The sequence below is a fragment of the Pelodiscus sinensis genome, chromosome 2 (assembly GCF_049634645.1).
Source record: "Pelodiscus sinensis isolate JC-2024 chromosome 2, ASM4963464v1, whole genome shotgun sequence".
Lineage (NCBI taxonomy): Eukaryota > Metazoa > Chordata > Testudines > Trionychidae > Pelodiscus > Pelodiscus sinensis.
The window spans coordinates 77,162,782-77,176,898 of record NC_134712.1 but is presented as its reverse complement, the minus strand read 5'-3'; the positions used below and the strand labels follow the sequence as shown (position 1 = coordinate 77,176,898).

The window sequence follows — 14,117 nt, the reverse complement described above, 5'->3', positions numbered from 1 at the left end:
TGGTCCACACACTATTCTAAAAATCAATTTTTTTTGTCTATAATAAGAGTGAGCAAGAAAGCTATTTCTCAAGCCAGCTTTTTTGACCTCCAGCAACAAAGAAAAGACTAAAGGAAACACAGTCACTGTACTTTAAAGTGAGTACTTGAAAACGTCACTGTTTATTGGTAATACTTCTGCATATTCAGTTTTCAAGACATTTCAGTTAAACAAAGCATGCTTTTAAAAACAAGGAAGCTGTACAAAATCTAGATTTACTGAGCATCAGAATATTGCAATTTTTTTTTACTTTATGAAATAATTTTGGATGCTCGACATTTTGCTTTTCAATATATGGTACCTAATTACATTCTTTATCTTCATTACCTTCTTAGAAACGTTGTACTGCTTTTTCATAAAAGAGACTGAAGAGGCTTCATGATATGGATAACAACAGTGCTGAAGATTTATACATGACTACAACATATAGCAGAAGGACAACTTCACCTACATTGAACTCAGAACTAAAATTTACATTGGCTGTTTTGGTGTTTCTGGCAGTTCTTATGGTTTTGGTAGTCGTGATTACAGTTTTTGGAAATGGCTTGGTCATCCTAGCCTTTTTGGTGAACAAAAATCTTAGGCATCGGAGTAATTATTTCTTTCTTAATCTTGCTATTTCAGACTTTATAGTGGGTAAGTTATTATAATGAAACAAATGTAACATTCATTGTATAGTTTAAAGCAAAGAAAGGTTTATTTTTATTGTAGCATTTATCTTAACATGCACATTTCTTGAACATACACTTAAGATCAGAATAATGGGGTGGAAACTGTATAAAGTACTTTAGGAGACTATTAATTCTCAGAAATGCAATACAAAGAAAAATTGAACTATTAGTAATGTGAAAGATGTGTGCTCTGGAAAAGAGAACAACTATTGTACGTAGAATGGATATGAAACCATTGCCGCTTAGGGGTTATTGTTTGTAACTTGTTTTATTTAATCTCCACTTATCTTTAAAACTTGGAATTTAACTTCTTATTGTAGATTGTCAGATGGAGCATGGTATATTCTAATCAATAGATCTTGTATGTATTGCAAATACCCTTTGATTTTTCTGTATTCAGGTGAAATTAGCCAGTAGCCCAAAGTTTAAGAATTATTAGAGATTTTTTTCCACCTCAAGAGCACACAGACTACATCATTCCATTCACTGTTAGCTAACTTACTAGCATTAGGCAGTTTTTGTAAGCATTCCACTGTACATTTCTGTATCTGGCTGCACACTTAAGGACATACTCAAAGAATAAATGATTATTTCTGTGGGTTGATGCTATGTATGCATGCACACACAGAGATCCCCTTTAAAAAAAACTATGCTTGAAATAAACAAAATTGATTGTTGAAATCTGAAATTATACCCCCCCTATGGAATTTAAACAAATGTATAGAAGAGAAATAAATAATTGTAAGTTCAGACTAAGAACTTTTACTATGTTAATATTTCAAGAATGTTAATTTTTCCAAGATACTATTGAATTTTCAGTAAGTAACATGTTTATATCCTGTTTATTTTATTTAAGCAGTAGCTGTAGGTTTCTGTTTTTGAAACTTTTGGTTTAGGAGTTCAGTGAGGGCACCATATTTTGAGGTGTTATAAATGTTCTCATGGGGCACCCTGATTTTCAGCGAGTTCACAAGATAGCCTGGATCAGCAGAAAGAACTTTCTGTTTTCCAATGCAAGACAGTCATTAGTTCACTGATCCAGGAGAAGGAGAACCTCCTAGTGAGCCATCTACATAACTTCAAGAAGTGCCTGATGCATGTTTCTATTGTATAGCTCCTCTTTCCCATCAGAATATTTAAGTCATTCCCAGATATGCTCGAAACAGACAATTCACACCTTGTGCCTTTTGTGTACTAACTAAAGGAGAAAGATTGCCAGTGTGGCCATCGTTTTCAAATTTACATGTATAAAGAGAGATTCCTAAATCCACATCTAGGCATCTATGTAAAAATAACTTGATTTTTCAGAGGTTCTAAGCTTCATCTAGTCCCACTGAAGATAAGTATAGGTGCTCATCATCTTAGAAAAGAGGTTTAAGTGCCAACATGTGGATTTTAGGATCCTAAATTTAGGCTTAGCCTGGGTGTTGAGACCGCTTCATGCATGTTCCATGCTAATATCTTACCAGTTCAATGCCAAAAAGAGGAAAATTCTAGCCTGAGTAAATATAGGTAACTATAAAATCTTATTATCTCTTTTGCTGATACAGTTCAATAGTCTGATTTGTTTATACCAGACTTTGCACTTCACTTCTTTAGTTATTTCATTTAGACCACTAACTGTAAGGCAAATTCCACAAACTAGTTACTCTTTCCTTCAGTTATCATGCAAGTCTGGAAAATACCAATAATAATAACTATATTATACCTTCCAGAGAATTAACAGTGCATAAAATCATCATTGAGATCAAGTATAAAGGAACCCATTAACTAATTTACTGAGAACATGAGAACTTGAGTTTGGCTACATCTACCATACAGTGGAGATCAATGCTCTGAGACTAATTCACTAGTGGTTGATTTAGAGGGTCTAGTGAAGACCCAACTAATTGACTGCTGATCATTCTGCAGTCAATCCTTATATTCTGCCCCCCTGAGGAGAAGAGTATGGTAAGTTGATGGGAGAGTGTCTTTTGTCGACCACTCTCAGTGTAGGTTGAGTCACTGCAAAGTCTAAGGTATATCACCTCTGGCTATGTTATTTGTGCTGCTGTAATTGCATATCTTAGGTCAACTTTCTGTAGTAGTTCAGACATCAGCTTTGAAAATTCCAATCTGGTGGTTTTTCAATTGGATACCACAAAAATTGTTCTGTGTTCTGGATAGCACCATTTGCAGTCCTGTCTATAACTGAATTGATTTTTTTCTCTAGGTGCATTCTGTATCCCTCTCTATATCCCTTACATCTTGACAGGCAAGTGGAAATTTGGAAGACATGTCTGCCAGCTCTGGCTAGTTGTAGACTATCTTATGTGCACAGCTTCAGCATTTAATGTTGTCCTTATCAGCTATGATCGGTTCCTGTCAGTTACTAAAGCTGTGAGTATAACATTCATAGATAATTTTATATGCCTTGTGATATTTATATGTAATTGTGTGTGTTTAGAATCCTACCTAACATTTACATAAACACTTTTCACCAATAGAGTGGAAGGCACTTTACAAAGATGGATAAGCATATCCAGCAAAGAATTTAAGAGACTTCCCCATAGTCACACACTGAGTCAATGGCAGACCTGGAAATAACTCTCCACACTCCCAGACCAGTGAATTTGGCTAATCTAAGTTATAGGTGGCACAGGTAATAGTGCCTATATTTCATGTTCTCTGGAGTTATAAGATCTTATTTTCATGTAACTTACAACTTTTACAAACTTTTACCATCCTGGTTGATGTTTTCTATGTTGGCTGTCTTCCTCAGGCTGAATTCTTTGTTGTTGAAAGTGTCAGCTAACAATTCATCTGTTTCTCAGAATAAGATTAGAGGTAATACTTAGTTTTGACAGTGATAAAAACTCTTAAGTGTTTCATGGAGTAGCTCTAGCTCTTCCATTCTCTGGAGCAGAGACTTGACATTTGGAATCAGGGTTACCCTGCTTTCAGGCATGTTTTTTTTTCTATTCTTGTGAAAATTAGCCCATTTTAAGAGTCTCTGGAAATCTGTTTGAGTAGGCTTGGTAAGGAGTTGTCAGTTTGGCAGCTAAATTCTCTAACAATTCCATCTTCACTGATCATCTTGCGGGTGTGGAATTGGTCTTCTGCTGCAATTGCTGCACATGGATGCTGCGAGCTGCTGTGGCACTAGGACTGGGTACAGGGAATATGTCTGTCTTGTGCTCCCGATGATGAAGAAGAAGCTGCTTGTCTTGCAGGCAGACTTGTGAAATATCAGGCCTGGGGCAGTGGCAAGGGGGGAGATGAGAACAAGGGGCAGGGAGAAAGTGGGAATGGGGGATTGGGCCGGAATGAAGAGGTGGGAGAATGAACACCTGAAAGAGGCTGATGATGGGAAGACAGGGCCTGAGTTGAGTGGATGAAGGGGAAGAGTAGGAAAAGGAGCTAAATGGGGAGGGTGGGAACTCAAGTGAGATTGAAATTGGGAAATGGAGCCAAGTTGGAGCTAGTGGGAGTTTTGGATGGGGACTAAGAGAGGACAGGAGATTACACTAGGACTGGACCAAGGACAGATCGGAGCAGCAAGGACAGAAAGGTCTGTAACCACCTTCGTAGATCTACCACCCGGAATAAACCCTGTTTCCTGAGTCTTAATGTTTCTCTGTGGCCAGTAAATGTCCATGAAACCCACTGGCAAAGTGGGGTTCACCTCCCCCTAGTGTCTGGCCTATATGGAGAATGACAGGCTAATATTGATATCACTTGCTGGGTTAGCTCAAGAGGCTATGTGCTTTGGATCTAAAGGTTCCAAGCCTGCTGATGACCCATGTGAGTGTTGGTAGGATGCTATAGGATAGAATTTTTTTCCAGTTTGCTTTAAACAAAAAAGCTCTATAACATTGCACCCAGAAAACCTACATTTCTTCTTCGAGCAGTGTCCCGTGGGTGCTCCACTATATGGGTGCTCCACTATAGGTGTCGGGCTTGTCCCAGCGCCGCAGATCGGAGAATTTTCATAGCCGTAGTCCGCCAGACCGCACATGCGCGAAGCGCGGCTCGTGCTCTTTCGCGCCGTTTGTGTTCGCGCTGTCCGGCTCCCGCCAGTTCCTCCTGATCGTCCTCGGCCGCGGACGGAATACTGTTTTCTCCTCAGACTCTGTCAGGCTGAGAGAGAGAGAGAACTTTTAGGATTTAGTTAGTTTAGTTCATAGTTAGTTCTTTCCAGTTATATACTGACATTACTTTTAGTCATAGTCGTTAGTTAACTTCTGAAGAAAATATTTTTTTTTTATTTGTAAATAGTTTCTACTGTATATAGTTTTCTTCTTACCCCGTCAGAAGAAGACAGAGGTGACCATGCCCGGTTCTCCTGGTTTTAAAAAGTGCAGCTCATGTCACGAAGCAATGCCTGCCTCCGACGGTCACGCTCTCTGCATCCGCTGTTTGGGTGAGGAGCACATACCCCAGAAGTGCCCTCACTGCTCCAAGCTTACCACGAGAGCGAGGAAGGACAGGGACGTGAGGCTCAAAATGCTCCTCTTTGATAGGGCATTACAGCCACAAGATGGAGCAAATCCCGGATCCCTCCCTGCTCCTTCAGCTGAGCCGTCCCCAAAGAAGGTGAAGAAAAGACCATCGCCTTCTCGTTCCCTTCCCCCGACACGTGTTAGCATGGGGGACAAACCTGGTACCTCGGGCGTGCATGGCTCTAAGGCAAAGCCCAGCCGCAGTACCTCGGCGCCGCAGCCCGTGACTCTTCGGGCACCTAAGTCATCGTCGGCACCGAAGCCGTTCCTGGCACCGACGTTACATGCGGCACCGAGAACACCCGCTGCGCTGCCGACGGCGGCACCGCAAGCGACCCCGACGCAGACCACTCCTACGGAACCGACCACCTCGGCACCGAAGGAACCCCTGGCACCGAACGCGTCGCCAGCACCGTGTCGCCCCCCGGCACCGTCAGATGGTCAGGCACCGCGCGCTTCGCCGGCACCGAGTAACTCGCCAGCGCCGAGCGACTCTTCGGTGCGGGAACTCACTCTGGCTCGGGAGTCTGTTCTCCCACAACGTTCTCCGCCTTCTGACATGGCACCGTCGGCACCGATGGAAGGAAATGTGCAGCCTCCACGACCTTCTGCGGGACGAACTGAGTCATCCACGCACCGAACATCGAGGAGAATCATTACACCTTCTCCCTCACCAGAAAACATCCAATTTTCACCTGATCCGCCTTCTCCTTCATCAGGACTCTCTCCCCAATCTATCAGACACTCGCAGAGGGTTTACCATTCTCCACGTGTCTCGCCAAGATGCCGTTATCACTGGTCACCTCCACTGACCCCGAGATCCAGAGAACGATCTCTATCTCCCCGGTCTCCGTCACGTTCCGGGCGCTATGCGTATTATACCTTTCACAGATCCCGTTACTATTCTAGATCTCCGCACCGCTCCTCATATTATCATAGGTCACCGGAACACCGTTATTATAGACACTACTTCCAGTCTCGACATTCCTCGGTGTCCTACTCTCCTCATCGTTCACACACACCACACAGCAGGGACTGTCAATCCTTACCAGCAACAGCCAGACCACCAACTCCATCAAGTATCCCGCCGCCCCAACCACCTGAGCCTCAGGTACTCCTACAACATACCACTGAGGATGAGTCTCAACATCAATCTCCTACCGACCAATTCTCTTCCTCTCGGATGATGCCGTATTTCAGGAAGACACATCTCCATCGGACGACCTTCGTCAGTTTCAAGACCTTTTCAGAAGAGTGGCGGTATCACAAAAAGTACAGCTTGCGGAAGTTCAGCAGAAATCCCACCACTTGCTTAGAAACCTTCATCCTTCACAACAGGTGAAGGTGGCTCTCCCATTGGATGATGCCATCCTGGAGATTGTTGATGACATATGGCAGCTGCCGGCTTCTGCACCGGCCACCAACAAAAAGGCTGACAAAAAATATTACGTTCCGGCGAAAGGGATGGAGTTCCTTTTCTCTCATCCTCCACCAAATTCTCTGGTCGCCGATGCGGCCCAACAAAGAACGAGGGGCCCGCAGCAAAGACCGAGTGTCCCGGACAGGGACATGAAACAGCTAGACCTCTTCGGACGAAAGGTCTACTCGTCTGCTACCCTTTCACTCCGGATGGCAAATTATGCGGCGCTATTAGCTAACCATAGCTTTGATAACTATGCCAAACTAGCGCCCCTACTGGACCATCTATCTGAGGGCAAAAGGGAGGTCCTTAAAGCGGTGGTCCATGAGGGCTATATTGCTTCCAGAACAGCTCTTCACATAGCTCTGGACATGGCTGATACCACAGCGCGTACCACAGCTACATCCGTGGTCATGCGCAGGGCCTCGTTGCTACACCAGGCGGCAGTTCCTAAAGACCTTCTGACCAAAGTCCAAGACCTACCCTTTGACAGACAGAATCTCTTTTCTGACAAAAACTGATCAGGTGCTTCATTCGGGTAAAGACTCTAGAACCACACTCAAGACTCTGGGCATGTATACTCCTCCCTTCCGTCGGAAAAGGTATACTCCATATCAGAAACAGAGATCGTTTGCCTTTCAGCCATCCCAATACAGACAGCAGGACCAGCAACGCAACCGGCAGCGACAGCAGAAGAGAAGACCTCAGCCAAAAACATCTGGCCGTCTAAATGCCAAGCAACAAGTTTGACATCCCAGCCGAGGGACTGTGCACCATTCTGCTGAACACCCATCCCAAACTTCCACAGGCATTATTCCACCACCGCCTGAGACCTTTCGAACTCCGATGGTCTCATATCACCACCGACAGATGGGTACTGCAAACAATCACACTAGGGCATACCATTCCATTCACCACTCTACCCTCACCCAATCCCCCCGCCCCATCCCTTTTCAGGGACCCATCTCACGAGCCTCTCTTAAAACAAGAGGTTGATCACCTCCTCGCCATCGGAGCAATAGAAATAGTACCAAAACAATTCTGGGGACGGGGGTTCTATTCTCGATATTTCCTAACAGAGAAAAAATCAGGGGGATGGAGACCGATCCTCGACCTCAGAGGATTAAACTGGTACCTCCGCAGGTACCGCTTCAGAATGGTTACTCTAGCCACTATCATTCCAGCGCTTCACAGCGGAGATTGGTTCACGTCCCTTGATTTACAGGATGCCTATTTTCATGTAGCGATACACCTGGCTCACAGACAATTTCTACGTTTTCAACTAGGAGCAGGCCATTTTCAATACAGGGTCCTGCCCTTCGGTCTCTTGTTGGCTCCCAGGGTTTTCTCCAAGACGCTGGCAGTGGTAACAGCGTACCTACGACGTCTAGGCGTAATAATATTCCCCTACCTAGATGACTGCCTAATCAAGGCTCCTTCAGCGGTGGAGGCTCTCCGTGCGACACGCCTCATGAAAACAGTTTTCGAAACCTTGGGCCTGATCATCAACATTTCAAAATCGGCCATGACGCCACAACAGTCGATACAATTTATAGGCGCACAACTCGATTCAACCACTGCTTGTGCTCTATTGCCAATAACCAGATTTCAAGCAATGCAAGACCTTATACAGGCCATCACCACCAGTCCCAGACCCTCGGTCCTACAATGTCTCCGGCTTATGGGACACATGGCAGCCATGACATACGTTGTTGAGCATGCAAGACTACACTTCCGTTGCCTTCAGCACTGGATAGCTACGGTTTATACTCCAAATGTTCGAGATGTCCACAAACGGGTATCAATCCCCGTGCACGTCACAAATTCTCTAACTTGGTGGACAGTCCCCAAGAATCTGATGTCGGGTGTGCCATTTCATTGCCAACACCCGACAATACAGCTGACCACCGACGCATCCTTAATAGGCTGGAACACCTGGAACACAATCAGGTACAAGGGCTTTGGTCCCCAGAGGAGTCGATAATGCATATCAATCTCCTAGAATTACGAGCGGTGCGCAATGCCTGTCGTCACTTTCTCCCAAAGATTCATGCCCAAACTATCTGAATTTTTACTGACAACATGACGACAGTATACTATATAAACAGGCAGGGCGGGGCCCGGTCCCGGTCACTCTGCGCCGAGGCAATTGCCTTATGGAATTGGTGCATCCACCACAAAATCTCCCTGATTGCAGAATACTTACCCGGTCAGCAGAACTCTATAGCCGATGCACTAAGCAGACATTTTTCCCTGAAGCACGAATGGTAGCTTCACCCGGAAGTCCTCTTAACCATATTCCGCTCCTGGGGATTCCCAACAGTGGACCTATTTGCGACCCGCATGAACGCCAAATGCCCCCAATACTGTTCAAGGGCAGGAATAGGTCGGAACTCCAAGGGAGACGCCTTCCTATACAATTGGAGTCATCAACTGCTGTATGCGTTCCCTCCCACACCTCTAATCCCCAGAGTACTAGAAAAGATACTGATGGACAAAGACACTGTAATCCTGATAGCTCCTTTTTGGCCAAGACAAACGTGGTTTCCTTACCTCCATCATATGTCAGCGCAGCGTCCATTCCCTCTGTCCAAGAGGTGCGACCTCCTTGTCCAGAACAGGCAGTGCCTGTTCCATCCCCAGATCGATCTTCTGGCACTGATGGCATGGTTCCTAGTTGGTTCCAACAAACAGAAATGATCTGTTCGCAAGAGGTCAAACACATTCTTTTACATAGCAGGAAATTATCCACGAGATCCACCTACCTTCACAAATGGGCACGATTTTCTGCATGGTGCGCGTCGGCATCCCTGGATCCTTACTCTGTGCCCATCCACCGTATTCTGGACTACCTCGTGCACCTCAAGAGCTCACCTCTCTTAGAGTGCACGTCGCCGCAATCACTGCGTTACACCACACTGTGGATGGTTACTCAGTTTTCTCTCACCCGACGATGCTACGTTTCATGAAAGGCTTACATAATCTCTTTCCACACCGAACACAACCAGCGCAACCATGGGACCTAGAGCTCGTTCTTAATACGTTAACTCAAAAACCCTTTGAGCCCTTGGCCACATGTGACTTGCGCACTCTCACAATGAAAGTTATCTTTCTCACGGCTATAACCTCTGCAAGACGGGTTGGTGAGCTGGCTGCCTTATTGGCCTTACCCCCATACACTCTGTTTACTGATCAAGGAGTCATTTTATGTCCTCAACCCACTTTCCTTCCAAAAGTGAATTCAAAATTTCACATCAATGAGCCGATAGTGCTTCCCACTTTCTACCCAAAGCCCCACATCTTGGCAGAACAAGCTCGGCTACACACTTTGGATGCCAGACGTGCCCTGGCTTTCTACATAGACAGAACCAGGTCCATCAGGAAGACAAACAATCTGTTCGGGTCTACAGCCGATCGTTCTAAGGGTCAACAGTTGTCAGCACAACGCATTTCGTCAATCATAGTGAATTGCATAAAGGAATGCTATACCCTATGTAGTAGACCGCTGCTACAGAATCCGACAGCGCATTCCACGCGTGCAGTCGCTACATCAACTATATTCTTGAAGGGCGTACCTCTAAAAGACATTTGTAGGGCTGCTACGTGGTCGTCAAATTTCACCTTTGCCAAGCACTATGCCATTCCCAACCTCCACCTTCCAGAAGGAGCAGTGGCAACAGCGATGCTGTCCTCAGTTGCAGCACGATAGCTCCGAACCCCCCTCCTTTTAGGGGCTACTGCTGCAAATTCACCTATAGTGGAGCACCCACGGGACACTGCTCGAAGAAGAAGAGGAAGTTACTCACCCTGTGCAGTAACGATGGTTCTTCGAGATGCGTGTCCCATGGGTGCTCCACGACCCGCCCTCCTCCCCTCTTCGGAATTTCTATTTGTCTTTCAGACCAAGAGGATCAGGAGGAACTGGCGGGAGCCGGACCGCATGAACACAAACGGGGCGAAAGAGCACGAGCTGCGCTTCGTGCATGCGCGGTCCGGCGGACTACAGCTACGAAAATTCTCCAATCTGTGGCACCGGGACAAGCCCAACACCTATAGTGGAGCATCCATATAGTGGAGCACCCACGGGACACGCATCTCGAAGAACCATCGTTACTGCACAGGGTGAGTAACTTTCTCTTATGGAGTATTAAAGTTGCAGTATTTAGCCCTCAAAAGTTAGGAAGAATGCATGTGTAGAATGAAACAATCATTAATTACATGATCACAGGCTGTTCTTACTTCTGGATCTGTGACTCATTAAGGGTATGTCTAGACTACATGGCTCCATCAACGGAGCCTTGTAGATGAGTTTACTAGACATAGGAAAATGAAGCGGCGATTTAAATAACGAAGTGATTTAAAAAATGAAGCGTCGACGGAGCCATTTAGTCTAGACATCCCCTAAGTGCAGAAATGGAAGGTGTATACTACTTGCAAGTCTGGGACAGGCAGGAGTAGGCCTATGCCAAAACCAAAGGCCTATCCCCCCATTGCTAAGAGGGAGGATTGGAAGGTACATAGTGAATGGAGCAGGAATAGAATCCTGGGATATTGGGTTCTATCCCTGCCTCTGCCATAGAGCTCCTATGTGATGCTGGGCAAATCACCTACACCAGACTTTTCACAAGTGGCTACTTAATTATATTTTTTATTGTCTGTATCCCAAATTGAGACACCCGGGGTCTTATTTGCACAGTCCTGAGCACTCACTGCTATTGCTGAAGTCAGAGGGAGCTGTGCTTTGAACAGACAAAAGTGTTGTAAAATATTATGTCTTATGAAAAAAAATTAAACCATTTTAGATTGGTACCCAAAATTAGTGGATAATTTTGTCATTGTCTCTGTACTTCAGTCACTATGTGTAAAATAGGAATGCTGATACTCTCTCTATTTCCAGGTGAAACACTCAGATGCTATAGTGATAAGTGCCACAGACAAGCCCATGAGGAAATTACTAATTCTGTCTTGAGAGCAGGATTTGAATAGTGTGCAATAAATAAATCCTGGGGCCAAATACTGAAAAATAAGGAAAACAACAAACTATTGAATAACTGCTCATTCAGGAAATACCATAAATCCTATGCATTGAATGAGTCAGGGTCCTGTGGGAAAAAGTAGTAAGTGACCATGTAATTAATCACTGTCGTAGTGCATATACACAAGGGGTCTCAATTAAGGTTGCACAGGCAACCTTTTTGCTGCTGGATACTTTAAAAAAAAATCTGGTAATCTATATAACCCTAAACAACTAAAGGAATCTGAGTGAACATTTAAATGATAAATAAAGCATCATAACTCTTCAAATTTAGATGCTATCTAATGTTTGGAAGCAGTCATAATTACTTTCTTATTACAGAAGTTTCAGAGGGGTAGCCAAGTTAGTCCGTAACTAGAAAAACTTAAAAAACAATGAATAGTCTAGTGGCATTTTATTGACTAACAAAACATGTAGATGGTATCGTGAGCTTTCATGGGCCCAACCCACTTCTTCAGATGAGGATAGTCTGTCAGGGTTTATTGTTTTCTTTGTTTGGGAGTTTGGAAATCATGTCTGAGCTGGCTTATTGTTTTTCTCTTTTGTAACTAAGGATTACAGCCCAGGGACTTTCTCTGAGTATATATCAAATGGTGGCTATTTACCATCTAGCCAATTTCCTACGCTTGCAAAAATAGTTTGTTTTTTTATAATAAAAGAGTTTTCTTTTTATTCTAATTAACCGGTTTATTGTGTCCTTAGGACTAAGTGCCTAGTTACAAGGGCAGAGTCCATTGTTGTCTGTGGATTCCCTCTGTTTTTCCAACTCCAAGCAAAACAGAGGCTGGGGCAGAGGGAGGAGAGTTTTACCTTGGGGAGGGGATTTCCCAAGTGATTTCTTCCCTGATGTTCTTGGAATCACTTGGGTGGTGGCAGGGAAGAACCAGTCTTGTGTTTTGTTTTTTTTTAATCTCAAAGGGACTGAGATTGAATACGTTTATCTCTGGGAATCACAGGTTTTGCAGCGTTTATTCGGTTATTCCCAGAAATTTTTACAAAGTATTTATACTAGTTATAAAGAGAACTCAATATGTGACTGACATGGGAGTCTTTTACTTTTAGGTGACATACAGGATTGAACAGAAAATGACTTCAAATACTGTTGCTAAAATGCTGGCAATCTGGGTCTTTGCATTCTTAATCTATGGCCCTGCACTCATCATTTGGGAACATGTGGTTGACAAAAACATCACACATGATGGAAACTGCTATGCTGGATTCCATAACAACTGGTCCTTTCTCCTGTGTGCTTCCGTCTTTGAATTCTTCATACCTTGTATCTTTGTGGCCTATTTCAACATTCAAATCTACCAGGATATACAAAATCGCCAGAGAATCAGGCTCCAGAGCACAGTCACCTGTAGCAAACAGATGTCTGTATCTTCAACAGGAAACAAAGTTTTGATGGCTGACCATTGCTCACTTAAGGAAGAAGTTTCTTCTCATGATTTAGAAACACAGGACAGTACTTCTACTTCTTCCAGGACAGTGATGCAGTCACTGGGGACCAGCCGTAGACATGTGGCTAGAGGCTATTCTGTAACCCCTGACAAGGATCAGTCAGTAGCCCCCAGAATGAAGACCAAATCAAAATTGGACAGGGACAAAAAAATTGCCAAGTCACTTGCCATTATTGTCTTTGTCTTTGTCATTTGCTGGGCACCATATTCATTACTTATGATAGTTCGTGCAGCTTGCTATGAAGGGTGTATCCACGAATCCATGTATGAAATAACATTTTGGCTTTTGTGGCTCAATTCTTCTGTGAATCCTTTCCTCTACCCTCTCTGCCATGCTAGGTTTCGACAGGCTTTCAGGAAAATATTGTGCCCCAAGAAGATTGAGGTATTGACACCAGCCCAGTCAGTTTCTTAGTTTGGCTCACTATGAAGAGACAAGAGAAGCACCCTCACCTTATTTTAGTTAAGCTTGTTCTGATTATCTTCAGTAATACAGTAGATAAATGTGTGTCTTAGGTGGCATCAGTCAAGAATGCAATAAATGTGAATTTGCTAATAGTCTAATCATTTTCATTGCATTAGTTTCCTTTTCGTTTGCTCATGTCATGTCAAATTCAACAGCCACTTTTACCGGATTGTGCACTATACCTTTAATTTATTAATTTTGTTTTTCAGGCACAGAGCAGGATCCATTTCTTTTATTCATACTATTTATTTACAATTTGGACAACACAAGTCATATATATTTAAAGACTGCTACAGCAGCATCCATGGGAAAGACACATCAGTCTGCATCACACATTTCAATGTGGTTGCTGAAAATTTAGAGTAGAGCATATTCATGCATCCATAACTATCATTTAAAGGAACAGGAATTCAACAACTATGAATGAAATGACACAGAAATCCTTTGAGGAGCAGAAATATTTTTGGCAGGAATGTTATAGAAGCTAGGTAAGACCTTTTGGTCACTATGAGTTGCCTCTGTTAGAGAGTGCGAGAGACTAAACA

The 14,117-nt window shown here is 43.9% G+C and overlaps 1 protein-coding gene across 1 annotated transcript; it reads left to right on the top strand.

The window, feature by feature from the left end:
• Positions 1-231: 231 nt before the first annotated feature.
• HRH4 (histamine receptor H4) lies at positions 232-13,644 on the top strand. The gene is made up of 3 exons (XM_006127206.3): positions 232-675; positions 2,923-3,089; positions 12,709-13,644. Exons 1-3 carry the CDS (start codon positions 423-425, stop codon positions 13,519-13,521), a joined length of 1,233 nt encoding a protein of 410 aa, XP_006127268.2. The 5' UTR covers positions 232-422; the 3' UTR covers positions 13,522-13,644.
• Positions 13,645-14,117: the final 473 nt, after the last annotated feature.